This window comes from Stegodyphus dumicola, chromosome 5, assembly GCF_044657685.1.
Source record: "Stegodyphus dumicola isolate Sdum_Otavi_A_Nest chromosome 5, ASM4465768v1".
Taxonomy (NCBI): Eukaryota; Metazoa; Arthropoda; class Arachnida; order Araneae; family Eresidae; genus Stegodyphus; species Stegodyphus dumicola.
This window is the reverse complement of record NC_140772.1, coordinates 56,706,948-56,721,331: the sequence shown is the minus strand read 5'-3', so window position 1 is coordinate 56,721,331 and position 14,384 is coordinate 56,706,948. Positions and strand designations below refer to the sequence as shown.

General features: G+C 32.5%; 1 protein-coding gene across 1 annotated transcript in view; it reads left to right on the top strand.

The window, feature by feature from the left end:
• Positions 1-14,384, top strand: part of GramD1B (GRAM domain containing 1B) — a 115,539-nt gene that overhangs the window by 45,030 nt on the left and 56,125 nt on the right. Inside the window, exons 7-8 of the mRNA XM_035370952.2 lie at positions 3,414-3,632; positions 10,779-10,947. Of these exons, the coding sequence (XP_035226843.1) occupies positions 3,414-3,632; positions 10,779-10,947 (388 nt within the window). The remainder of the gene's footprint in view (positions 1-3,413; positions 3,633-10,778; positions 10,948-14,384) is intronic.

Genomic DNA, 14,384 nt, shown 5'->3' with positions numbered 1-14,384 from the left:
AAATAAAAGTATTCGGAAGCTTCGAGAACAGGTGCATGTTTATGCCAGCTGATGCAGTTAACAGCTAATTCTGTTTATTGTACATTACTTAATTCTGCATTCCTGTTCTCTCCTCCCCCCAAAAAAACTCTGCAACAGAATGATGGTCTGCATCTAGCGGCCCCCCCCAAAAAAGTCCTAATTAAATGTTTTATAAAAAAATTCACATGTGGCACACCTGTAGTCAAATCAGTTTACTGGGTGATTCATGTAGGGTACACCCATCCATGAAATAACATTTGCTGCAAGTGCAAATGGGACATGCCATAAAGAATTTTCATCAATTGAATATGAAGGCAAAAAAATAATGCAAACTGTAAAATCAATTGTCAGCTAAGGAAAGAAGAAAAAAAATCAAAGAATTAATTGGAAAATAATGAATAAAGAATTAAATGATTTTATAACTAGTCAACTGTAAAAGCAATGATAATGAAGAAGTTAAAAGAATTGTTAAAAGAGGCACAGGAACTGTCTGCTTTAGCAATAAAGTTTGACCCAAATGAAGAAGAGAATGAGCACTTTATGAGAGGTATTGAGAATCTGCTTTTTACCACAGAGTGTTTTAAAAAATTTCATCAGTCATTATCCCAACCAAAAATCAGGAGCTTTTTTTTTTTTTTTAAAAAAAAAGAATTATGTCTCATACTTAGTAAGCAGTAATAAAATCTTTTTTAATTAACATTTGTTTCTTTTCCCTCTTCTAATTATAACAGTATTAATTCATTTAATTATATGTGCCTTCTTAATCTAAATTATATCTAACACATTTTTTCCATAAAAAGTTAAATACGTGGAACAAGATCTTATTATGCATGCAATGTATTTAATGACATAACCTTCACGTTCAGCAAGGGTTCACAATCCAGGATTCTTTTTACTCTAAATCAAAGGATTTTTATCAACAAGCTATCAGTCTACTAAATGATGACTATTAGTGAATACATAGGCACTATGCTGTTTTAATTCACTTTTATTTTCACCTAAAAGATGGGTAGAACTTTTTTCACATTTTAATATTATTTATTAATTTGAAGTTCTTTTGAAGTCATGTAAGTGTATGATACTAATGATACTAATATTCTTATTTATGCATACATATCACTTTGTATTCTGTGTAATGAAAGAGCATATGCTTAGTTCTGAGGCATGATCATTTTATGTAGGATAATTTCATTATTTTGTATAAAATAAAAAGTAGTATGTATATAAAAGTAAGAATGATTTATGTTAGAAACATTCCAGATACTTACAATTGGGAACTTAAAATAACTGATTGAATGGATCAAATACAGTGGGATTATTCAAAGTATATAGACAGTAGCTTGATGCAGTTTTCACAGAATCATGGGATTTTTTTAATGATGAAACATTTTATTGCCAGAATAGTTACATTTTCAGGTGGCACTGTAAAGGTCCTTATATAAGATCAAAAATTCTGTTAAGTTGTACCACAAAACTTTCTAGTGATGTATTTTAATGTTTGATGTTTTTGGTAGCTTAGCAGTTGTCAGTTATTTCAGTTGATATAATCATCATTATAAACTTTAGCTCTATAATTCATAAATGAAACTAGGTACTTGACAGGCATTTTTCAGTTAGAGATTTCAAAGTTCATAGGCTCTAAAAAATAAAGCTACAAAGAAGTACTTATTAAAAAAAAGGGAGGGGAGTTGACTGCTTGTAAAATTCAGCTGTCCAGCATTGTTTTCCTGTGTTATTTCAATTAAATGATTCATCAGTTTTTTTTAATATTATTGATATGTAAAACATAATGTAGGCTGGTTATCATTAATTAAGAAGAAATCACAAAAATGATGATTACTCAAAAAGTTATATGTAGAATGTAATGAAACTGGCCCACAGTATACAACACATAATAATGTATAAAATAACATGAAAAGAAATTACTAGACAATTATGATGTTATAGAAATTAGCATATATTTGAAATGAACAAATTAGATAAGCCAATGTGGTGTAGGAAAATATCAATATGGAGTAGTATGATGCCATCAATTATGCAGTTGATCACTTCTGTAGAAAGTGAGAGCCATTGCTCTTGCAAAGCAGTTGCGAATGTGGCAGTGGTCTGAAGTTTAGGATTGAGAGCAGCTATATGTCTTCCTAAAGCATCCAATAATACTCTATAGGAGTCAGGTCTTGTGATGGCTATTCCATGCACTGAATTGCTTACTGGTGAAGATAATCTCCCATGATGCAAGTCCTGTGTGGTCTAGCAATGCCATCCTGTAGCAGGAAGTTATAACCTATTGCCCCAGCATAATGGCACAGATGAGCATCAAGGATGTCATATGTATAAGCCTGAGCATTCACACTTCGACGAAGAAAGACATGGAGATTTGTGCGTCCATCCAAAAAGATACGCCACAAACACTGACACTGCCTTCTCTATGTGCATCTCATTCACAGATGCTTGATGGATCATAACAGGTTCCAGGTTCTCTCCAAATTAAATAATGCCAACTGTCACTTTGGAGGCTAAATCCGAACTTCTCCGTAAAGAAAACAACCCTCCATTAATCAGTAGTCCAGCGGATATGTTGAGGGGCCAACCCCAAACATTCTCTTCTATGATGTGATATGAGTGGCACATAAATGGCTGGTCGCTTTGCAAACAGACCTCTTTCATGAAGCCTTTATGCATGATGTACTTTGATGCCAACCCTCCGGTGGCTGCTGCAGTAGGGGATAATCTGAGTTGATTCATAGTTGTGGCTCTATTCTTTCGTGCACGTAACAGCAAATATCTGTCACTGGCACTCATTGCAGCAGTTGGCCATTTTTGGCAGAACCACCTAGATGTTGAATCTGGTGTTAGAAATTGTTACCAAAATCTATGAACCACCAAAGGACTCGCATTTAGCTATCTAGCCTCTTCTGTGTGTGCTGCCTCTAGTCTCCCAATAGCTCTCCATCACAGTTCTTCGGGCAAATGATGTCTGGTGGTCATAGTTACAAATTGGCTTTCCCAGATTTCTTATCTCAGTATCACAGTGATATTTGCAGGCTTGCTCTGAAACATGCAATTTTATGCTCCTCACAGGTGACATATTCTGATTGCAGCATCATTAATTTGCATGCTACTGTTTACTGAGCAATTCTTATTTGACAACATATTCATATTTTATATGGATTGGCTTATTTTTGAACGAGTTATTGCTATTTCTGTTATTTTTCCTTAACTTTTGGAAACTAGTGTATTTGTAATTTCAGGCATGTTAAATTTAGTTAAATTGCTGAGTATTTCATAATATAAAATTTTGGTAAGTGGATAAAGTGTAAAGTAATTGACCTGTTAATTAAAGTTTAATAATCTATTTTAAAATAACTAATTTTTAAATATTTATTTTTCAGCCAATGACTTCTCAAGAATTGTGGCAGTGGGTACATATAAGTTATGGCGAAGAATTAGGATTAACAAGTGATGACGATGATTACGTTGCTCCACCTATACTAGAGGATGAACTAAAATCTAGTAAACATTCAGAGCAGAGCATTATAAAATACATTGAAAAAGCTGATTCTGTAAATCTTCATGAAAGTGCTAGTGAACTGCTGGAAGAAGAATATTCTGTAAGCTAATTTTTTAAAGAATTGAGGAAAAAAGTTACATAAATTTCACTGTGAAAAATTATTATGTTGTGCTTTTTATTTATGCTCTTAAAAAAAAAAAAAAAAACTTTTTTTAAAAAAAAAGTCATTTTAAAGTACTCAGTTTTAAATAGAATAAATTTCCTAATAAATATCTGAACAAAGATTATTTCTGAATAAGTAAAAAAAAAAAAAAAAAATACTAGCTAATTAATTGCTACAGTTTTTGCTTAAAACATTAGATGAGAATTTTTAATGATTAAGTGTTACACAAATTGAAATATTTAAATATTTTACAGTGTACTTACAGAGCTGATCCAGAAACTAAGAACCATTTAGGTAATAAAAACAATTAGCAATTTGATTTCATTTGTTTTTTTATTACAGAAAAATCTATACACCTTAAACTACTCTGGCGTAGCCCGCATATGGTCGTAGGGCAAACTTTGTTTTGCAAGGTGGACCGGGCTGCGCCCTAACAAAACAAAACACCTTAAACTACTTTTCGACATATTCACCACGCAAATTAAGGCATGTGTCATATCTTGGCACTCGTACCCACTTTGTAGAATTTGGCCGCCTGTGACATGAACCAGTTGTGGACATTTACCTGGATCTTATGATCACTTGCAAAGTACTCACGAGCAAAAATTTTTTGAGTTGAAAAAAGAAATGGAAGTTATATTGAGCTAAGTCCAGATTATAAGGAAGATGACAGAATAGTTCCCAGTGAAATGAATCAAACAGCATCATCAGTATATGTGTGGTATGCAATGCATGAACACAATACCAGAACTCAGTAGTCCATGACTTTTGTTCTGTGTAGTATGCCGTAACTTCTTCAATGTCACAGAGTAAGCTGTATCATTGATTGTTATACCACATTCTCTTCAATCGATTATAAAATTCATTAACATGATTGTTATACCACATTCTCTTCAATCGATTATAAAATTCATTAACAGACCCAAAACATGGGGCACGTGAATTTTCTTAAAGAAAGGTGGCTTTGCTTTCTCGGGTTTCGGGGAGCTGTATTTGCTATTCCAGTCACTGTCATTTATTTTAGATGTCTCATAACAAATCTATGTTTCATTGCCTGTAACAATTCTTTTTGAAAAGTCATTTTCTTCTGTTTACATCCGCAAAACCTCAAAGGCTGCTCCCATGCGTTTCTGTTTTTAAACATCCATTAGTGTTTTTGGTAGCCATCATGAACACAGTTTTTGTAGTGCAAATGTTTAGTCACAATTTCACATAATAAAGATTGTGAAATGTTTTGAAAATACATTGACAAATCAGTAATCATGACTTGCCTGTTGGAACCAACTTTTTTGTCAATGCAACACACCAACTCTCTGGTGATCAGTGACAGGAGTCCACTGTGCTCCTCGTTGTGGGCATTTTCTTTCCTTCATTAACATCCTAACCTACTTTCATACCATGCCTTTACTCATCACTGTAAGTTTCACTTACCTGTCAAGAAATTTCTCAAGGTTGAATATTTCTCACATTCAAAAAACTTTATAATCACTCTTATTTCAGAGCTGACAGGCCTATCAGTTGTTTTAAACATGATTACTGACAAATAGTCACATCAAACATTAACATAAACAAACAAATTAGCTAGATATATTTCTCTCGAAAAATGCAACTACGCATGCGCTACCTTCGTGCTGTTAGATGCGCAGGAGATATGGGCAAATGGTACTTACTTTCTGGATCAGCTTCGTATTTGTAAGACCAATGTATATATATCAAATATTTCTTTTTCAAGAAAAATGATAATTTTAATCATGCAGTGTGAGTCTGCACTATAAATTGCTAGCTGTCTTAAAAAATAAAACATATCTGTAAAGATTCCCTCCCCCAATTAAAACAGTTCCTCAAAAAATGTAAAAATTTACATTGTTTCAAATATATTGCTTTGAGATTGCCTTATATTGTTATATATTCTTTTAATTAAATTTTGGATGACAAGTTGTTTTATAGTGCAAATAATTTCCTCTTTTCTTTTTTACTTCTTTGTACGAAGTAAAAAGGAAGTATTGTAATTGTGAAAAGTTTCAGGCAGCATATTTCAACAAAAATATCCATTTTGACCGCTATCAAATGCAATTTAACGATGTTTTTGCGTAACATATGCACGTAAGGACATAATAAGAGACTCTTTTCCTCCAAAAAAATTATAAAACTGCTTTAAAATGAATTCTGAAGAGAAATTTTCGTGGTGTCTGTATGAACGTATGTACGTACGTATCTCATATAACTCAAAAACGAGTATCCTCAGAATGTCGAAATTTTGTATATAGGACTGCTATAACATGTATACATGCACCTCGTATTTTGGTTGCAATCGGCCGCATTAAACGTATATAAATATATTTATATATATATCCACTCTGTTACTCGGCATAGTGATCTCAGTTTCTTTATTCTTATATGTTTGTAAATTGTACGTTTTTTGCTTAAAAAATGATTGAATTATGTTGTTCTTATCTTCCGGTTAAGTTTTTTATGCCTTTCATAAATCTGGAAGCAATATTTGTACAATTATCAAGACGAACATATTTGTTTACATTTGAAACAGAAGAATAGTAGATTTGTTGCCAATCTAGAGAGACTAAGCTTTGCAACAACAAAAATAGTGCGTTCCTTTATTATTGCGAATTTAATCATGCTTAATCCTTTATGGAATTTTTTTGAGGAAATAAGTGTTTAAGATTTACTTCATGATTTTTAATACAGATATTTTGAGTTTTTATGTATTTTATGTATAATTGAATGAGAAATACTCAATTATCTGTGAAAAGCGGTTTCATTTTTGTTTTGTTTGCTTAATTTCTTTTATACATCGTTCTAGCTTTATTATAGTATTATAACATGTGGTTATGATAAGATAATTCTTCAAATGATATAAATTTTATGCATTCTGAGTTATAACATGAGCGAAATATTAAGTGAACCTAGCACCAGAGTGTCGCTATGGTAAACAAATGTAGTGAATTTTAAAGAGTGCATTTATTCTATTGTGGTGTATGCGCTATCGACGAAGTAGATTTAATTCAATCCAAAGTGTTTAAATGAAATGCAAGAAAAATGCGTATAATTTAATATTCTGCACAAGGAAGTCATGTGGTGTACACATCAGATTTTTATATTTTAAATTTACATTCTTTCACAGTTATCTTTTTAAGAGTAGAAGTATTTTTTAATTAAAATTATATATGGATATATAGATAACTCCTTAACTGCTGAAGAAATCATCTGCAGTTCATTCCCCAGTGTAAGCATGTAATGAAACGGTGAATTTGGGCAAAAGCAGAGTCACAGTTTATTATCAGAAAATGTTTATTGTTACAGTGAAAATATTGAAAATACAAAATTAAAATATGGAGTATAATAAAAAGAGTAAAGCATTAGTACTTAGATTTTGTATGATATATCCTGAAATGTAATTAAACACATAATCCAACATCACATTTAGGATATTGATAGTGGGATTCACAGTGAATTTTTATCTAGAAGCAGTCTATGTGTTTCCTTGCTGCATATTTCTTTGAAGAAGTTAATGGTACTAAATCTGGAAGGTGTGTGTTTTGTTTTGTTATGCTATCTCAATACAGTAAATTTACTACACTGCAAAGCTGCAGTTTTGTGTTTCTTCAAAGGAAGTTTGTTGAAGCTTTCTGGCTAATCACAGCAATTAGGGCAAAGAGTTTCACCAATGCCAGTTTTATTTTGGATAAGAATGTATACTAATTCTGGTGACAGATCAAATTTGCCAGCAATTACCCAATAATATTTTCCCAAAAGAAGTTCCACGAGCATCTTCACCGATTTTGTAGCAATCAGTAATTTTCTCTTTTTTTTATTATTATTATATATTCTACTCTTTTCTGTAAACTTTTCTTTCTTTTTTTAGTCCTAACGGGCTTTGTCCTTGAAGGACTATAGTTTTCGTTTTGCGATTTTGTGTCGGAACTGTATAAATGGCGTATCACTTTTCAAATCAATTCTACCAAATACTATCACACTATCACACTGTATTATATTTAAAGAAATTAAATAATGAAGAATCTGCATAAATGAATGTATGTTTCTCACATTGCGTTAAAACAACGGTACTTAGAGCCATCCAACTTTTGAAAGACATAGGCATCTGAAAGCCCAAATTTGGAATTTGTTTTATTATCGATTTCATGTTTTGTAAACTTTAACCAATTTTTTATTAACAAACTCAACAATTTAAAAGCGATCAATGGCAGCACTCTACCGGGGGGGGGGACTTTTTATCTCCAGCGCGCAGAACTGTGTATTGGAAATTCTAAAGTTATGCTCATTTTAAAATTATTTTGCGACATTGCTGTTGAACTGAATTTTATGATTTAAGGGCAAAAAACATGATATTTAATAAATAAAGGTAGCATACAAAACGTCAAAAAAAAAGTTCCTTAGGATGTAATTTAAAATCTGTAACCTTTCAGTTTTTTTTTTTGGGGGGGGTAAACATATCCTGGCTCTACTGTAATAACTACAAACTATTTTACTTCAAAGTGAGCTGTTTTCAAAGATATGTATTGTACCCATAATAGTCTGTCTTTGCATTCCAAAGCTATTTGCATAATTATATGGCCAGCAGCAAAGTACAGGAGACCATATTTGGTAAAGCCATACATTATGTCTGGGGCAGTTAACCCTTTAACTGTCAAGTTATTTTGATGATTTAGGTACATAAATTGTCAATTTTTTATTGCAAAAATCAAATGTTTAGTACAAAATAAAATATACTTAGTAGTTAAAAATTGATATTTTGAATTACACGCATATAAATTTTAAGGTTTTGTAGCCACTGCATATTCGCTTGAGATTAGCTATTATATATATTCGCTTGTCACTCAGCATGGCAGTGGTAAAGTTCACTTCTAGTGGAGCATTATTTTCTAAAAATTAAAAAAAAATTAATTTAATTATTTTCTAAAAAAAATAAATAAAAATTAATACATTTTAGTAGTTTAGTATTTCCATTTTGTGAGGCATAACTGGAAATACTTTTCCAAGCACAAACCAACTCCACACTCAGTACACCAGAATCGTGTTTCCTTCCTTATCTTTTCCCCATTTTCATCCTTTTTTGAACAACAAACTTTCTACTGTCTTGTAGGCTCAGGTTTCGCAAGAGTAGGAGGAATATGGGATGAAGAATCTAAATCATCTATATAACATTTCAAACTGGATACTATTTTGCAATAAAAAATGCCACACACTTTAAACATAAACCTCTATCCTTTGAAACCTTTGCTAAGGTGCTGCCATCTATTGAAGCTGAAATAAACTCCTCATGATATATATTCGGGTATAACAATACGATGTACTCAAAAATGAATTAACCCGAGTCATACTCGGGGATGACATTTTGGAACACCTGTGATGTACCCGAGATTATTTTGGGCATGACAGTTAAAAGCTTAATACATCGACTTCACCTGAGGCAGTTAAGGAGTTTATATTTTTTGTAGCATTCTAGACTTAGAAAAACAAATTACATACAGTTATGTTACATTTTAAATATGATCCCTAAAAGTACGGTTATACCCTTGAATATTAAAATTTTCTGTTTGTCATTTTTTTTATATTTTAAATTTGCAGTCTTCCACAGTTATGCTTGTAACTGTAGGAATATTTTTTTAATTAAAATTGCATACAACTATATGGAAGCCGCCCGGACGGCATAGTGTTTAGGGGAGCCTGACTGCGATACCGAAGGTCATGGGTTCGAATCCCGCAGAAGGCATCGTTATAACTGTCTGTCCCTTCATAGGAGGCAATGATGTCCCACCTATTAGGTGCTTTCATAATAAAGAGACCACCACATCTGGCCTTAGTATAGATTAATAGACTCTGTTACAAATGTAACTGTTCAAAATCTGCCATTGGAAAAAAAAAAAGTATATATATAGATACAGAGGGTGTTTGCACATTTTTAGAACAATTTTGATAAAGAATTTAAAAAAAAGCTAGTATTTTGGAATATAAATTTATAGAATCAGCATACTATTTGAAATGAGAAGTATCGTCTTCTACTTTTAAATTTGAACGCATGTAAACAAGCTGGGGACTGACAGATATGTTTTTGCACTTTCTGAAGAGAAATATTGCTATTCCATTATTTATAAATGTTGTGAAATGCATGGTATTAAAGTTTCTAAGTGTAAAATAAGCAACATTATTAATTTGAGGTGGGGGAAAACTGTCATTCATTATTTCTCCATCTAAAGAAGATTCCAAGCGAATAACCAAAAATGTTATGTTCTGTTTCTAATGTTTTTAAAGTTAAACCATTAGTAACAAGAGAAGATCTACCGATGCAGAAGTCACTTGCAAAGTCTTTAAATACATCTGTAACAACACTCAATAAAATAATAAACCAAAGTTTACACTTAAAAAAGCTAAAAAAAAACCCCGAGGCGAACAATTTTTATAATCCTCTGTGGAATTCTTTAGCAAGAGATAAATGAAAGTACATTGTGATCCTTGATGAAGCATGAGCTTGCTTAAATGACTGCAGCAAAAAAAGGTCTATTTTTTAAATCAAAAACAAAGAGAAAAGAATGTACAGACCTATGGTTCTGTCAATGCAAAGAAAGTTTCAATAAGGGTTTTATGTCTGTCGCAAAATTATCTTAGAGTGGGAAATTAAAAATGAGAAAGGTGAGGGGGGTGAATATTTAAATCAACTTACTGTCAAGAAAAAGTTTTATGTCTGATATTTACAGATGAAATTTCATTTCTTTATCCCAGTGACTTTCAAAGAGTGAAACTTGGCCCAAACAAAGCAACAAGTCATACTTCAAAAAGTATCATTACATTCCTTAAAAAAATGAAGACTGATTACATGTATTGCCTACATACTTTTCCAACCTATTCCTGCAAAGTTCTCTGATGTTTCAGTGGACTAAGTCCAGAAAAAAGGCTATCAGATGAAATACTTAAAAAATACTGTTTACACTTTAAATGTTATTAAACAGTTTGAACTCATTCTAAAAATGTGTAAACACCTTTTTCTTTTCTTTTTTTCCTGAGAATATTTAAGTGATAAATCAAAATAGATAATTTTACATCTTACAGGAATCTGGCAATGGACTGAATGGAAGTTTTGATCCTCCCATAATGGAAGATATTGATGAAGAATGTTCTCAAAAGATGCAAGAAAATAGCAAGAATATTTTGAATCAAAAGTCTTCGGAATATCCCACTGATTTAAGCGACACTACAGAAAGTGAAGAAAAAGTTAAAGGTTTTGTATTTTTTAAATTTTCTGTTTCTTTCATTATTTTGTACTTTAAATGTTTAAAAGTTCTTCCTTAGTTTTTAATTTTAGTAATTTGTAGGCTTGAAAACTTTAAAAATAAATAGAATAAAAACAATTTTATCATTATACACACTGTTGCAAAAGAATGTGGGCCCACCAGTGGCCGAGTGGTAAAGTCGCTGAACACTGGTAGTTCGATCCGAGGTTCGAATTCCACGAACGGGCTGGCTGCATGGGCATTTTCCTGGTTTTCCCCATGTGTAACGTGTATACGAGCCAGTTTCTCTTAGAAAGTCCTCCACGAAGGCATCCCTCCCCTTAGGCAGATAGCCCTAGTGTTTTTTGCCGTAATTAAATAAACCAAGCCAAACCAAAAGAATGTTTGCACCCCTAAAAAAAATTAAGGCACAACTATGAAATGTGACATGCAAATGTGGCTGGGTGAGTTGTGTAAATGATTAAACTTGCAGCACCAGTCAGCATTGTGGAGCGATACAACACACACCTAAAATGCACTACTGATAGAATGTAAAAGAGCATTTACAACCATGTTGATAACTTGGATACACAACATTATAGCGAAAGATGATAGACATTACGAACAGTTGTCCGAGTGTGAGAGGAGTCACATCATAAGGGCTAAAAGAGGCCAGTTGGTCAAAGAGGCGAATCAACCGGTATATTGGTTGAAGCGATAAGCCATTGACCATTGTTGGAACCAGCGGCTCAGCGAAGGCATAGTCAGTCAGATGATCGTGCAGTTAAAAGAGCTGCTATGCCTGCACCAACAGTTATGCTATCATAGATTCAATGCCATTTGCCAACTTGCAGGGATCTAGGGATGTGATGTGCAGAAGACTAGGTGACACTGGTCTCAGATGTCAGTGTCCATTAAGACTCTTGCCATGGACACCACACCATAAGCAGTGTTGTCTTGCATGGTGCTGCTCTCGCTCGAGCTGGACAGTGTCTGATTGCAGAAATGTGATCTTCAGCGATGAGTCGTGAATTTCTCTCAATACTGATGACGACCGCATCCTTGTCTGAGGATGTGGAGGTGAGCAGTTCAATTCACTATTTATTAAAGAGTGGTACACAGCCAAAACACATGGTGTGACAGTCTGGAGTGATGACACACATGGCACACATGGTCTGACAAAACATGGTCTGATATGGAGTGATCATTTGGGACAGCTGAGGTACTCTTGACTGCTTACAGGTGTGTTGACAACATTTTGCTGCCAATGGTACTGCCTTTGCTAGCAAGTTGACTATGTTCTGTTTTCCAGCAGTACAATGCTCAGCACAACTTTCCAACAATGTTTTCAATGTGTTAATGTCCTCGACTGGCCTGCCAGGTCTCCAGACCTGTAGCCTACCAGTTGCTCCATTTGTGGCATTATCAATTGCAGAAGGACATTGTCAACTTTTTAGACTTTGTGCCCAACTAAATATTGTCTTGTATAGCTGCCAGGGGTGGCTTTACCACCTATTGATTTTCACATTCTTTGTATTGCTGCTCATAAATAAAACAGTTTTTTTTTTTTTTTTTTTTTTTGTCCCAGTTTTTTTTTTAATCATTTGCTCATCTACTTGAACACTATACTACTGCTAAGTTTTGTAGTTGTGGCTCAGTTCTTCCTGAGTGCATATATTTTTTGGTAACAGAGTATTGTATTTTAGGGTATTACAGTAGTTTTTTAGAAATTTGTTATGTCATTATACATTTTTCTTTATACCATATAGATAAAATTCAGTATAATAATAATACATCTCCATAATAACTAAATAAAATAATAAAGCTGTTTTCCTTGTTATATTAAGCCTAACTTAATTAGCAATAAGTAAGGAAGAACGGAATCCAAATATACATAAAAATCAACCAACAAATAAATTTTATCAAATTAATTAGTAATTAATAAAAAAATAAAAAGGAAGCAGAATGGTTCAAAAAATTTGTATTTTCCTGTGACATGCATCAAAGTAACAGCCAGTGAAGGATATGGTTATAGCATTGAACCATGTGATGGATATCTTCTGTTTTTCAAAATGAATTAAAAGATTTGTTGGTGCAAACTATGAAATTCTGGAATTTGAATTACTTTCTTTAAGCAAAGGTATGTTAAAAAAATTCACAAATGTTTTCAACTTTAAAAAAAGTAAAAAAAGTTTAAATTGAATTTTTTGGGGAAAAAAAATGCTCCGAGATGCACATCTTCACATGGAACATGTCTACCAAAATTCGTAGCTCTGATCTTTATCATTTATGCGCTGAGTGATACACGCATAACTTTTCTATTTTATTATTGTAGATAATAGTAATTTATTATTGTTGTCATAATCAGTTAAATCTATATTAAATATACACAATACATTTATTATCTTAAATAATTTGACAATTCTATTCATTGAAAATTGATATTCTATGGGTATCTGCTACTTTTATATTTATTTTAGCATTAGGTAATATTTTAAATGTACACAACTAAATTTTATATGCTCCATAGCTTCCACTTTTTATTTCTTATTTATGCTAATATTTTTTATTTTATTAAATTGATATGAAATTCATAAGAACATTGCATGCATGAGATTGAAAGTGAGTCTTTTCAATTCTTTCTTCTTCTATTCGTAAAACAAAGATTATGTTGTTTCACATATGTATTTTCAAAAATGGCAGACATTTAACATGATGTAATGAAATAGATTTTTATGGTGAATCTTCCCTTATTTTATACTCAAATAACAAAACAAAAAATCAATTGAGCTGTACTTTCTTTGTAAGTTGAATGAAATATTTCAGTACTTAGAATCAGCTTGATCATAAAACTATTTAGCTTAATAGCCATTTGTTATGCATATCTTCCAGAAAATGTAAATCTAGCTCTAATAATAATAATAAATCTTTTCAAATGTTAATCAGGCAAAAGTGTTTTGATATTTTATCTCATTAATAAAGTCTGGAATTTTCAGATGTATTTATTTTAATAAAATATGAGGTGTGCTGCCATAGGGTGTTTTAAAATTAAGAGCTTATTAATAAGTAATGGACTCTTTCTGGTAGAGTTTAGTAGTAAACTGGTACTAAAGATTCTTGAATTCATTTTAAAACTTTAAGTAGGTTGGTTTGGTTTGGTTTATTGAGATTACAGCAAAGCACACTAGGGCTATATGCCTAAGGGGAGGGATGCCTTCATGGAGGACTTTCTAAGGGAAACTGGCTCGTATACACATTACACATGGGGAAAACCACGAAAACGCCCATGCAGCCAGCCCGTTCGCGGGATTCGAACCCCGGACCGAACTACCAGTGTTCAGCGACTTTACCGCTCGGCCGCTATTGGGCAAACTTTAAGTAGAAAACTTGTATAAACATGAGATTCATTTGTATCATCAATTTCTTAAAGAAGAACTGATTGTCT